The sequence below is a fragment of the Dipteris shenzhenensis genome, chromosome 8, assembly GCF_047967505.1.
Source record: "Dipteris shenzhenensis isolate YYH24624 ecotype China chromosome 8, Dip_SZ_1.0, whole genome shotgun sequence".
NCBI lineage: Eukaryota > Viridiplantae > Streptophyta > Polypodiopsida > Gleicheniales > Dipteridaceae > Dipteris > Dipteris shenzhenensis.
The window spans coordinates 55,308,591-55,322,352 of NC_141603.1; the positions used below are offsets into that span (position 1 = coordinate 55,308,591).

Here is a 13,762-nt window from a genome sequence, read left to right on the forward strand (position 1 = left end):
AGATTTGCAGCCTGGTCCTATTGGCAAAAGAGTGTCTTGTGCCAACAATTCTTCATATCCCATGAAAGGAGTTGGGAGATTATGCTGTCATCAGTTGATGGGACTGATTTATGCTTCTAGATGCCGCATATGTGCCAGGGATAAAGAAGAATTTACTTTATGTTTCCTCTTTTGGGAAAAGAGGCTTGGCTGTCATTTTCGGAGATGGTAAGTGCCTTGTCAGGGACAAAGAAAAAGACCATCAAATAGTCAATACACACACTTTGAATTAGAGTTTGTACCCACTGGACAAACATGACAGCAATTCGTGTAATGCATGTGTGGGGACAATGATTGCAGAAATGAAAAATGCAGGATTATGGCATGCAAGATTTGCCCATGTGAACTTTGGCAGTTTGTAGTTGTAGAGACATGGAATGGTACATGATATGCCTTCTTTCGAGACTCCTCCTAGACATGTCAAGAAGAGTGCATACTATAAAAAATGCCTTTCCTATAGATGCATCACTTAGAGCTGAGATACACAGTGATGTGTGTAGTCCTAATGGCATAAAATTGGCTCTGGTTTGGACATTAAGGATCTTCCAGTAGTCTTAATCATTATCTTTGAGACAGCATCTATATTTTTACCTTAATAGATTATTTTTCCACATTTCACGGGTATATCATTTGAAAGAAAAATTGGATGTCTTTCAGTGCTTCAAGCAGTTTGTTGCTATGGCTGAAATGAGTCTGGGTGCAAAGTGAAGACTTTGAGATCAGACAAAGGGGAGCACTACATACTTTAAAGAATTCTTGAAGGAATGCAGGATTATGAATCAGTGTATAAGGCGGAGAACAGGTCTCTGATGGAAAGAACAAGTCTTTGGATGGAAATGGCCAAATGCATGATCAAAGGAAAGAGGTTGCCACACAGATTTTGATTGTTTTTAACAGATGCCCCATCAAGGCCTTGAAGCTGTAATTCCCTAGGCTGATCTTACTATCTCTACAATCCTGATACTAAAAGGAGTTTTGACTGTAGAGATGTAATTTTACAGAAAACTTAGGTCAGTCCATGATTGAGTTTGGTAGACAGCTGCATACAAGCACCCAAGATCTATTTGAAGGGACACTTCCACTAGCAATTGAAGGCACTTCAGAGCAGCCATTAGAAAATTAGAAAGAAATAAAAAAAGTCTATTAACGTTCACTGGAGACCAAAAGGTCTATGGGACAGCAAGAAACCCTCTAGTACATCTGCTTTAGGGAGGGCACATGGAAGCTCCCAAGGAGAGCAAAAAGCAACCCATATTATTTAGAGTACCTACATGATAGTCTAGAAGAGTAAACAGCCATACATCAGTTTAAGACTGAGAGTCTTTTGGTTTTGATTTAAACTCTCTGCTTAGTGCTGCGCCTTCACAGTAAACTGCCCATTTTCCATCCTTTCTGGCAGCCCTGACTTTAGCTAATTCAGTTGCCTTAATCTTGAGTTGAGCTTGTGTAAGCTCCTCTACTATCCATACTTTTGTGCCCTTCAACTTGTAAGATTGTCGAAGAAGCTTGATCCTCGTATCTTTTGACTTCAGTGTAAGGATTGCATGACCTTTATAGTGCAAAATAGAAGTTGACCTAGAGTTTTCCCGCATAAACAAACGAACCAGCTTGACCCAAAACTGGAGAGAACTTCGGCCTGCAAGAGAATGCCCAAAGACCTGTCCTGACTTACCGGAGGGAACGGGTCTGAAGGCGGGGAAAGAAAGTCGGATTCCATGTACCATAGGTTTGGCAGTTCTAGAACCATCAATGATCGGTGAACCATCGAATCCCTTTGCAACTCCCCTAGAGATACTAACTGAGTAGTATTTCTTTCCCGTGTTTCAAATACTCCGTACGGTTCCTAATAAATCATTGGGTGTCCCTTTGATGGCGTTAGGATCATCCTGCTCATCATCATCCACCCAATCAATGTTGGGCACACTTGCTTTGATCTTTGTCAATATTTCAGTATATGTGTCATGCTCTTTTTACCAATCTTTTGGAAGTCCCCCTATTCTAATCTTCAGCGCATTATCACATCTAGCTTCGTGTTCTTTAATCTCTGCTTGAATATCAGACTTACTTGCTTTGTTGTCCACTTCCACAATCACTTCCTTCATAGCAGTTTGGACTTCAGTGTGAATAAGATCTTTGATTGTAGAGACTAGCTGCAAGGTAGGGAGGGAATCCTTACAAGATTTTAGGGCCTCATCAATTATTGCCTGCTTACCAAGCCCTTCGAGAATGTGAAGTCGGGCCTTTACTTCTGTTAGTTCCAATGGTAGCTCTCATTGCATGCTGCAGATAAAAAATCTGAACTTGTCGCCCGAGGATGGGTCGTTTTGAGCCTTCTTGTTGGTGATTCCATGCATATGGAGAGGGTGTCATGGCTGCAACTGTAGAGTATCGAGTCCTGATGGATGTTGATGGAGTTGAGGGAGTTGAGGGGGACATGGAGGAGAAGGTAGGCCACTCCATACTTGGCTGTCTATTGAACCCCCTAGCTTAACCTAACCAACTCGGGGTTAGGGTTAATTTGGTTTTTTCTAACGAGTACAAAGAGAGAGGTACAGTCCGAGAAGTATGGGCTGCTACTACTGACGGACTGTACGGGCTGCTGCTAACACCTATACGGATGGGAGGAGGTACGGAGAGCTGTTGACTGAGGGAGGTACGAACAGACAGCTCCAAGCTGTGTTACGGGGAGAGGTACGACGAAGGTACAAACAGACTGTAGGGTACAGGGCGAGGGGGAGCAGCTGTACGGTACAAAGAGGCCGAGCGGCTGTACGGTACAGAGGCTGAACGGTTGTACAAGCTATACGGGCTGAGCGAGAGAGAGAGAGAGAGAGAGAGAGAGAGAGAGAGAGAGAGAGGAGTTTTTTAGCAACAATGCCAAGAAGCCTTAACAGGCTTATCCGAAGCGATCCGCAGGGATCGAACACACACACACCACGACATGAACCAGAGCCTCAACCACCAAGACCCACGCGGGTTTTACAAAACTTGGTGGGGAAGGATGGCTTATACACGAGAGAGAGAGGAGTTTTTTACTTCGTAGCAACAATGCCTTATACACGAGAGAGAGAGAGAGAGCGAGAGAGAGAGAGAGAATATTCACCCCGCACATGTTGATGCACAGCAGCCTTTGTATGCTCCAGATCAGGTCCAACATAGCCTCTCACACACGAGGATGTGCAAGAGGTTGTCAGAGAAAAGAGGGATGCTTCACAGGAAGCTAGAACAGTCCTTAGATGGCCACATGACAATAGACTTTAAGCCCCTCTCGCCAATACGACAAGGGCTGGTTCAAGAGGGGCAGGTGGAGCAACTTTGTTGATTCAACTTGGATGAGTTCATCAATGTATGCTATAGAAGAATCAAGCAGTTTTGAGGATGCTCTAGACAATGAGCATTTGGTGAGAGCCATGCAGGTAGAATTGGATTCTGTCATAAAAAACAATGCATGGGAACTAGTGGATTTGCCCATGGGGAAGGAAGCTATTGGGACAAAGTGGTGTACAAGATTCAAAGAAGATCTGATGGTACCCCTAATAGGTACAAGGCAAGGTTGGTTGCCAAGGGCTATAATCTATTCTCAATAGAACGGGATAGATTATGATGAAACGGTGAAACCTTTGCCCCCCCCTTCTACGATGTCCACCGTCAAAGTTTTTGTTTTATTGGCTGCTCATTTTGGTTGGAAAGTACATTAGTTGGATATAAATACAGCCTCTCTCAATGAGGACTTGCAAGAAGTGTATGTGAGTCAACGTCTGGGCTTGCAGATGTCCAAGTAAGGAACATAAAGTATGCAGACTCCATAAGGTACTCTATGGGCTTAAACAAGTCCCAAGGGCTTGGTATGAAAATTTTCTACCAATAAGGGTCTACAAAATAGTCCACTAAGAGTACCCTTTATGGCAAAAAAGACAAAAGGATTGTTGATTATCATCCTGCATGTGGATGATATACAGCACATAAGCACAAAAGAAGAGAAAATTGCAAAATTCAATAAGCATCTTGAAGCTTTATTTGGGATGTCTGATCTGGGTTTGTTACACTATCATTCGGGCATCTCGTATATTTGAACAGATGAAGGCATTGTACTCAAATAGTCAAAATACATTCGGGGACTGTTACAAAGGTTCAATTGCAGGACTGCAAGGCTATTTTGACTCCCATGGAGCCACGGTTGAGTATGTCCATGCATGATAGAGGTCAACCTTTTGATCCTGTTGCATACAAATCAGGCCGTTGGATGCCTTGTGTATATCTACATACCTGTCCAGATATTCAATTCGGGTTGTATCCCAATTGAGCAGGTATATGCACAGCCCAAAGGCACAATATTGGCATGCTGTAAAGTGTGTTTTCACATATCTGCAGGGTACTCAGTCTCTTGGTCTGTTCTATGCCAAGGAGGGTGACTTTGACTTGCATACTTTCAGTGATTCAGATTGGGATGGAGATTATGACGCTCAACATCCCACCATTGGCAGTTTCATGCATTTCTTGGTTGAGCAAGAAACAATTCGCTATGGCAACGGTACTCAGCTTTACTATGGTTGAATGTGTATGTCTCAAGAGATTGACGACCGAGTGCCATTGTGGTGGCAGTCATCTGCTCCTATATACACTGATAGCCAGAGTGCCATCGTGGTGGCATGAAAACTTGTGTTTCATGCATGTACGAAACACATTCAGATCCATTATCATTATGCCAGAGAGGCTACATGCAGCAGAGATAAGTTTTATCCACTGTCCTACACATCAGACCATTGCAGATCTTTTCACCAAGGCCGCATCCAAAGAAAAGTTTGAAGCCTTCTACAAAGCTTTGGACTTATTTCCATTTGGTGATTGAGATCACTCCTTGTACACCAGGACAGTCACTACAATGGGGTACTGGAGATATTGTAATATTTAAGACAGTGGCCAATGTATTAGTTCATTAGGAGGGTTAGGAGCACTTTTCCCTTCTAAGGTTTCTCCCCCTAACCACAGTTAGTGGTTGAGTTAGTAGTACAGTCCATTTTGACTCACCCTAGGGTTTTAGGGTTTTATCATGTTGATAGCCCTCTTGTATCTCATTATTGCAACTTCAATTCAGATGAGCTCCACATTTTTGCACTCCCCACCTTCTCTATCTCATTCTTGCGACTTCAATTCAGTTGAGCTCTCCATTTTTTCATTCTTGACCTTCTCTGGTCCTCACAACACAATGTAGGTGATGGAAGTAATAACATGCTAGCATTGCGTCTTGATTTTTCGCATTGATAGTATCCTAGTAATTGTGTGAGTAACAAGCAAGCATGGGAGCTTCTTGCTCTGACAAAGAAATGGATAAATAATGATTAAGCACAGGCAAGCTTGAGACTTTCAGCTATGAAACCAAAACTATCAATGCATGGGTTATATGAATTGATAAAGGCACTCCAAAGATTGACATCCATGGCAGAATATATCATAGTATGTGATTTGATGCGGGCATAAAAGTTGATGCATGCTTCCCTCTGCTGCATAACTTTATGACAATAATGCTCCTCCTTTGATGCTTCCCTCTCTTGCTGCATAACTTACAATGATTCTCTTCCACCTTTGTTTTGGATATCGAAATCCCTTGGTGCCTTTTCTGAACCTTTGTCCTTTTTCCTTGTAGGATCTACCACATTGTGGAGTCATGAGCTAGGAAGTGAAGGAGGACGAGGGAAAACAAAAGGCATCATGACAGGAGGAGGACGATGGTAGGTAGGGAAAATCGAGATAGGGAGACCAAAGAAAGCTGTAAGAATAGGCAAAGTAGGGCAATGGAAGAAAAAGAGAACGAGTTAGAAGGGAGGGAGATGCAACCTAGGGAACTAAGACAATCCTTATATGGTAAAACAAGATTTAAAGTTAGGATTAAGCAAGATAGAGTGGGGTTTAAGAAGAGATTAGAGGGGAGAACTAGGGGGAGCAATGCAAAAAAGAGGAGGCAGTGAAAGGCCAAAGAGATAGGGAGAGTCCCAAGGTATGTGCTAGACAAGAAAGTAAGGAAAATCAAGGTAACTCAGATTTTAACAACAGGACCCCCTTGAGGCTCGAAGGTAGTGTACCCACGTTGCTGGCCCGATATTTTCTTCTTTTCGTTTTTGTTTATTTTTCTAACCTTCTTTTTCTTGCTTGGTCGAATGTGACTTGAGTGATTCTCCATCGAATGTGACTTGCGTGATTCTCCATTGAATGTGACTTGAGTGATTCTCCATTGAATGTGACTTGAGTGCTTTCCCATCGAATGTGACTAAACTAATACCTCCTATTGGAATATTTGCCATAAATAATATTTGCCATAATATTTTCCACCCACTGACCAACTTGGTGTGTGCTACAAAAATTTGCTTGAAAGTAACAACACTAGATGACAAACCTTAAATTCCAATCACCACAGGTTCTTATCATGCCACATCCTCCAGACAAAATGTGTCACAATCTAGAGGGTGGCATGGACCCTTGGAACTCAAGGCTCATAGTTGTCTCACCATCCACTAGATATGCGGAGTGGATTATCTCCATGGAGAAGTCGTGCCACCCCTCTGTCAACCACGCTGCTGTACCCAAACCAAAGTGGATGAAGCGCCCAATGTGAGCATAGCCTTTAGACCTCTCCAAGAGCCTTCACAGGCCCATCCATTTAGCAGTCCACATCATCCTCCAACGAGCAAAATGCTTTGCGAGTGTGTAATAGAAAGGCCCAAAAATAAGGTTTTTACCATGTTGAATGCTTGGTGGATTTTGAAACCTTGGTAAGGGTTTTCCCCACTTTTGAACCCTGGTGAAGAGTCTTAACTATGTGCTTTGGTTGAGTACATCCCCTATTGTTGAACCATGAAGAGATTATCTAGGGCTTGTGATCAGGCCGGAGGACCTTGTTGGCTTGTATCTGCAGAGCGTGAGCCCTTATTGAAGGCCACTGCAGCCCATGAGCCCCGATTGAAGGCCACTCTGCCCAGCACCTGGCTGGATTGTGCAAGCAGACCAATAGGCATGATTTGAACAGCAGCCACATTGGCTGGATCAGCCACGTGGGCTGGAAATGAGTGCCACACTGGTGTTCACCCTTGTGACCTGATGAGACTAACAAAGCTGTCAGGAGGCCATGCTGAGCAAGTAGACCAATAGGCATTGGTGGGGCTGCATGATGAGGCCACATTGTGCCCCTCTTTCCAAGGTCTTCTGGAGATGTCCACGATCATAGGCAACTGTGGGCGGATCGCAGGCAGACGATCTGTGGGACCCACGAAGGGATTAGTGACCCATGGCTTGTATGTGGGCTAACTAGCAACAGAAAACAGTTTGTTGTAGCAAACAATGACTTGTAGCAACAACAAGTAGATAACTTGTAGAAGTCAGGATCATGTTCACAATGTCAGGATCGGAACCCATGGCAAGTCTGATGAGTCTGGAGTCAGATAAACTCATGAATAAAGAGTGCATGTGCCGCATCTCTAGTCTAGCCAATCAATGACTCTTCCCAATCTGTACATACATGGATGAGAAGACAGTGATATCTCCCTCGGATCTTATAGTATCCAGGGAATCACATCAGGATATGCTTCTCCATCACCACCTCTCATGTGTAACAGAGTACCGAGCCTCAGATCTCTATAATGTTGTGTCGTTACAATCACCTGTCCTACCTTGATAAGGAATCTGACGGATGAGTTCTACGGGTCTTTAAAGACATTATTACAATGTCTCTCTAAAAGGTCTGTCATCTCATAATCTCTGGTGAGATACTGGTACATCTTTCTGAACATGCTGTTATCTGTAGCCCAACATCATGTGTGCAAGCACATATCTTTTGTAGTTTAGAGCAGCAGGCCTTAAAACTATTTCTACAAAGAACCCTATGCACCTCAACCCCATGCAAAAGAACTGTGATTAGAAAAACATCAAAAACAACATGTTCAGCCACTAGCTCTACATTTTGTCCTCTACACTTGTTTTCAAAGGTACAGTACACTCACCCTGCTTCAATTCCTCTGTGCATGCAGTTCGCTGCTTCAATTCCTCTGTGCATGCAGTTCCCCAATCCATTGAGATGATGTTAATCCTAAGGTTTATCTAGCATCTATTTGCTCTCTCTTGTATAAGCTTTCTTGATGCTACACATGCATGATGATTGCCTTTACATGCAGGATTTGTGCTTTATTCAAATTAACCACCAACAATCTCTTCTCAGAAAAAGACTCTTAGGTATTTCAGTTGAGTTTGCAGATCCTCTTGACAGTGTGTCTAGGAAGACCATGTGGCCTACCCTCACACCCTTCTTGTTTCCTATAGTCTTCTATGATGCTTTCAAGCTCGTAGACACACAACCAAAGAGAAGGAGAGACACGGGCAACCTAGGTTGATGCCAACATTACTGATGGATGCTTAAGACAACCCCTCTTTAGTTTAGATACTGCAGCCCACCCTCTCATACTGTTCGTGCTACAGTTGTCAAGCAGACTATTCGTACCCCTAGGTTTTCCATTCTGTTCCGTAAACAGGAACCATGTCAACGTCAAGTGCCATTCTGAAATTGACGAAATTAAGCTGAGTGCCCTATCCCTTGAGTCTACTCTCCTATATCACAACTCGGCAGTGTTACCAAATGATTCATTGTACTATGATCTCTTTCAAACCCTCTGGACTCCCTTATAATCTGCTTACCCCTCTATCTGCATCTCCTCTTTATCAAGTCCTTTCTTGGCCTTGACAATCAGGTCGAATGCTTTCTTCTTCTTTCCTCCAAAGACTCTTGTAACTGCAGCAAACCATTCTCCCAATATCACACGTGGCATGTCTAGGACTCACTAGACTATAAAACCACTAGTACACTCATTTTTTACTCACTTTGGCTTCATATTCCAACATGAGTACTCTCATTTTTGTTCATTGCTCTAGTCATTTCATTTCCATTTCATTATGTCTCCTTTTGAGTATCACTTCCTCTATCCCTAGCCTACCCTCTCTCTCTCCCTCTTTCCAACATGTTCCTTCATGTGGTATTAGAGCCTCCCTTCCTACCTTCCCCTTCTTGCTCTATCTAGAGGATGACAGAAGCCCGCAAATGAAAGCTCCCCTCTCCTCTAAGATAGAGCCTCCCTTCCCTTAGCCTCGCCATGGTTCCTCGCCATCGAGTACTCCGATGTCTTAGTGATTCCTCTTGGTCCTCGTTTGTGAGTTCAGCTCACTCCCGCATCAGTTCGTGGTTCTCCCTCAACATTGGCAGACATGCCTCATCAGTTGGTTGCCAAAAACTTGTTTTGGAGCAGTCCAGCGGCTGTTTTTTGACCTTTTGAGGTCCGATTTTGACGTTTTTTGACATTCTGGCACTGCCCAAACTTAAATGACCCTATCCTGCACCATTTCGAGTGGAAAAAAATTCGGTTTTTTGTTCGTATGTGGCTTCTACCACCACCTAACAGTGCTTATGGGCACCTAACTGTGCCTCTAGCACACACACATAGAAACCAAGGTGTGCCTCGGGCATACACCTTGAGATATCCCAACATACCCCCCCTCAAGGGAATGCCTCAAGCTATGTCAAGGATACAGCTAGCACAAGGTGTCACGTGCCATCTCATGGTGGTCATGGATCTATCAATGGCTAGGATCTCAAGCTACCAAGGGTTCCCATGGGTGTAAGGTAAACAAAAGGGATACAAAAGACCTTCCAATGGTTATCTCCCCTGCATGTACATGCACACAATGTCTACAGGAGGTACCATGGAGCAAAAACACATACACATGGCCTACATCATATGGTGACCAGAGGTGCTTACAAAACACACAATAGTTTATTTCATTCATTTTGGAGGACTATCCAGGCTGAGTACCTTGACTCAACAAAAAAAGAGAGATCTGGAGCATACATGGAGATGATTCAAAAAGCATAATCTTCATAGGATGCCTGGTCTTGTGGAGGCACATCAACTGACTTTGAAGGTGCTTCCTTTTTGGCTCTACAAAACTTTTCATGATCATTGTTTTTGCCACAGTGTTTGCATGGATTGATCTTGAAGCAGTCTTTTGAGAGGTGATTAGTCTTCCCACAATGATTGCAAGGTGAAAACTTGCCCTCCTGGACTTTTATGGCATAGGCTGTATCATTGCCTTTTCGGAGTTCCATGTGCCTTTCTTCTTCTTGAAGAGCAAAGATAAGACCTTCAAGATTAGGATTAGGAAGATTTTTCAAAGTGGTAACAACATGATCATAATCTTCAGGCATACTCTTGAGCAACACTGCCATTGCATCATCTGTAGTGATAGGAGAGTTGATAGAAGCAAGTTGAGTCATGAGACTCCGCATGTAATTGACATGGGCAGCCAAAGGAGTGCCACTAACCATCTTCAATTCAAAGAAAGCAATCTTAAGTGATAACTTTGAGATGTGAGAGCTAGCACCAAAAGATAATGTCAAGCTTCTGCCAAGCTTCTGAAGGAGACTCTAAGTCAGAGATGTGATAAATATAGTCATCTCCTAAAGCAAGAGCAATGATGCCATATGCTTTCTCCTCTCTAGCAGGATCTCTTGCCGGGCATGTCGGAGCTGAGGATTCTCCAGCATTGGAGGCTGTTGAAGAAGAAGTTGAAGCCGGTTTGACAAGTCCCCAGAGGTTTTCCCTCATTAATGCAAACTTGACCTTCATCTGCCATGTGTGGAAGCCCTTATATTCAATATGGTAGCCATGAGAGGGTCTAACCCAAGAATTGGGGGCAATGTCTTCTCTCTTACAAGGCTAGAATAACAACTGAAAAGCTTCAAAATATAACCATTTAATGTAGCAAAGACTTGTGACCAAATTTCAATCAATGATGCTTTCACTTACATGCTTCACAAAGGTGGCTAAATGAAAGCTTTCCAATCAAATCCAGGTATAGCAACTTAAAAAAAAGTTGTAGCCACAGTTGTATAGTGCTTTCCAAAACTTCAAAACCTCAGAAATGCTAAAGTAGCATCTAATGTAGCATCACATTTACAACCTTGTCAAAACTATCAAAAACAGAGGCCTGAACTTGGAGGACTTGTATCTCACTCTCCAAAGCAAAGAAAAAGGGGCTTTTTGAAGCAAAAGAAAGCCCTTATACCAGAGAAGATCCACTGAGGAGGAGAGGCACAATTCCGTGTCACGTCGCCATAGCCAGCTTCTTCAAAGTCGACTGGTTTTTTCTTGTTTTCTCCTTGAATATGCAGCCATTGCTGCTCAAATTTCAACACAAGATAGCCCAAGGTATGAAGCAGCTTCCCCTAAAAGAAATTAGAGAAAGGTGGAGCTGAAACAGAGAAAACGCAGAAGAGAGGTTCGACGATTTTCGGGAAATGATGACCAGCACCGACATCCGTTCTTCGATTCCTTGCAGCTGAAGGTTCGCCCATTCAAGAGATATCTCCAGCAGGAAGGGCTTGGAGAATGGCGAAGAAACGGAGGAGAACAAGCTTTGGCAAGATTTGGAAAGAAGGGGAAGAAATGGTGAAGATGAAGAAGAAGAAGATGGAGAAGAAGAAGATGATGTGGCACAAATGGGCTCAAGGAGGATCAAAGGGCTCTGATACCATGTTGGTAAACTGAAAAGAAAGCATGGAGTGAACACAATTTCAGAATTCTTGCTTATGGAATGAAGAAAGGTGAGGTCCTTAAGTAGGTACCTCTTACATGATCACTGACATCACTGATGACCTCTGAGCTCCACAATCGTCTCCTCAATCTGCTCCTAGATTCTCTCAATCATCCTATGTGGCTTCTACCACCACCTAACAGTGCTTATGGGCACCTATCTGTGCCTCTAGCACACACACATAGAAACCAAGGTGTGCCTGGAGGTGTGCCTGGGGCATACACCTTGAGATATCCCAACAGATACAACACAATCTCTCACTGCGTTTGTATCCAAATGTATCTCTTGTATTCATCAGTTCCAATTATTCTAGCTTTTCCTTCCAAAGTTTTTCTATAATTCTCACTGCATTTGTATCCAAATGTATCTCTTGTTTTCATCGGTTTCCATTATTCTAACTTTCCTTCCAGAGTTTCTCTAAACATGCATCACACTCTTCCTTGCCCCAACCTTTCACTCTTCTTTGTCACTCCTTAGTTGGACAAAACACGATAAAGTGATGACTGAAAGTTATATTCTACAGTATTAGAGAGGTTCACTGCATCAACTTCGCATTCATCCAGCAACTTAGAAACGAGCGATACAGACACATTTCCAACAATTGCAATAGAAAGCATTACTGCTGAGGGAAATAAAAGTGTCTTACCTGAATAATCACAGGAATGCAACCATGCATGATGCTATCTTCCATACGGCCACTCCAGCCATCACCAGGGAGTACTCCACAAAACTTTGAGCTTGCCAATTCTTCAAAGTAGTGAAAGCTTCGAACATTTGTAACGATCACCTCTTTAGTGGCTTGTCTTCCTAATTTTCCTTCTTTATTGGGGGATGAGCCAAACTCTAAAGCTAGCTTTTGTCGGATTCCCATGCTATAACTACATGACAGGACAAAAAGTCTGTGATACTTTTTTGGAACACAATTATTTCAAGCATAAATAGAAGTTACTTTTTCTCTGGTGGAAAAAAAACAAACCCAGAGAACAATTGCTGTTTTCCATATTATGCAGTATACAAAGACTTATCAGACCTTACTCCAGCTTCACATAAAAGAACATGCAAACAGGTTTAGAGAAGGAGGCATACTTAGGTTCTGGACGGCCACGCTCATATGCATTTCCCAAATTACCATTGAAGTAGAAAAGAGTTTTCCGCATGCTGCTTGGCCTGCACTAAAAGTTCTACAACTGAAAATCTAAAGATGGGCAAGGATCATCTTTTAAACAGCATGTTTGAATCTCCACAAATTGTGCATTTTCGATACAGAGCTCTCATTGCATGACCTAAGTTCCCCTCTCAAAACGACAAAGACAAAAACCTATTTTCCTTTCAGAAAGCATCAATCAGAAATCTATACCATATACAAATCATCGACTATTCCAAGCACTCCTTATGAAGAATGAATAGGTATTGCAACAAAACCCCGTTAGAACTTTACAGTAAATAATGGTGTCGACTGTTCCCACTTTCTTTTCATGACAAGATCAGAACAGTGTGACATAAAAAGAAGGCTGCAAGATTCCTCTTCTTGGAAAAGAGTGCAAAACATCATTCTTAATAAATGAGGGATTTTTGTAACGCTTCATTTTCCTCCAATTCAAGCAAGTACACAAAGAGAACAAAACATAGACTTCAAAATCAGACGACGATCTTTTCTCCTCCCCCCTCAGTTGACCACAATGACCCTAGTATCAATGCTCCGAGTGTGTGGGAAAGTAGGGTGCTTGGTGCAAAAAATTGTACTCCAAGGTATGCTTCATGTGAAGAAACTACTCGATGCTTGGATGCATGAAATAGACATCATTCTATCAAACGGGGTTGTGTCGAAATGGATGAAACTATATTAAGACGGACACATGGGTGTGCACAACAGAATACAAGAGATGCAAGTAAGCCAACTAGCAAGCCGAGATGTAAACCAGTACTTGTATTATAAAGAGGCCTCGACCTGTTACAAACAACCATATCTGCAAGATGCTCGTGCAACCAAGTGTCGAGTGCAACCTCACAGTCACTCGCCTCGACTTGAGCACAAGTATCACTGTTAGCATGCAGCTCAACTTGGTCTAGACTACTCAACTCAAAACAAGACTCC

At 42.8% G+C, this 13,762-nt stretch overlaps 1 protein-coding gene across 3 annotated transcripts in view; it reads right to left on the minus strand.

Annotated features, from left to right (window-relative positions):
• LOC147899697 (exostosin family protein) overlaps positions 1–13,762 on the minus strand; it is a 98,029-nt gene that overhangs the window by 15,243 nt on the left and 69,024 nt on the right. For all 3 annotated transcript variants that reach the window (XM_087377935.1, XM_087377936.1, XM_087377934.1), the window contains exons 10-11: positions 12,754–12,834; positions 12,314–12,545 (exon numbers count right to left, since the gene is read on the minus strand). In XM_087377935.1, the coding sequence (XP_087234061.1) occupies positions 12,314–12,545; positions 12,754–12,834 (313 nt within the window). The remainder of the gene's footprint in view (positions 1–12,313; positions 12,546–12,753; positions 12,835–13,762) is intronic.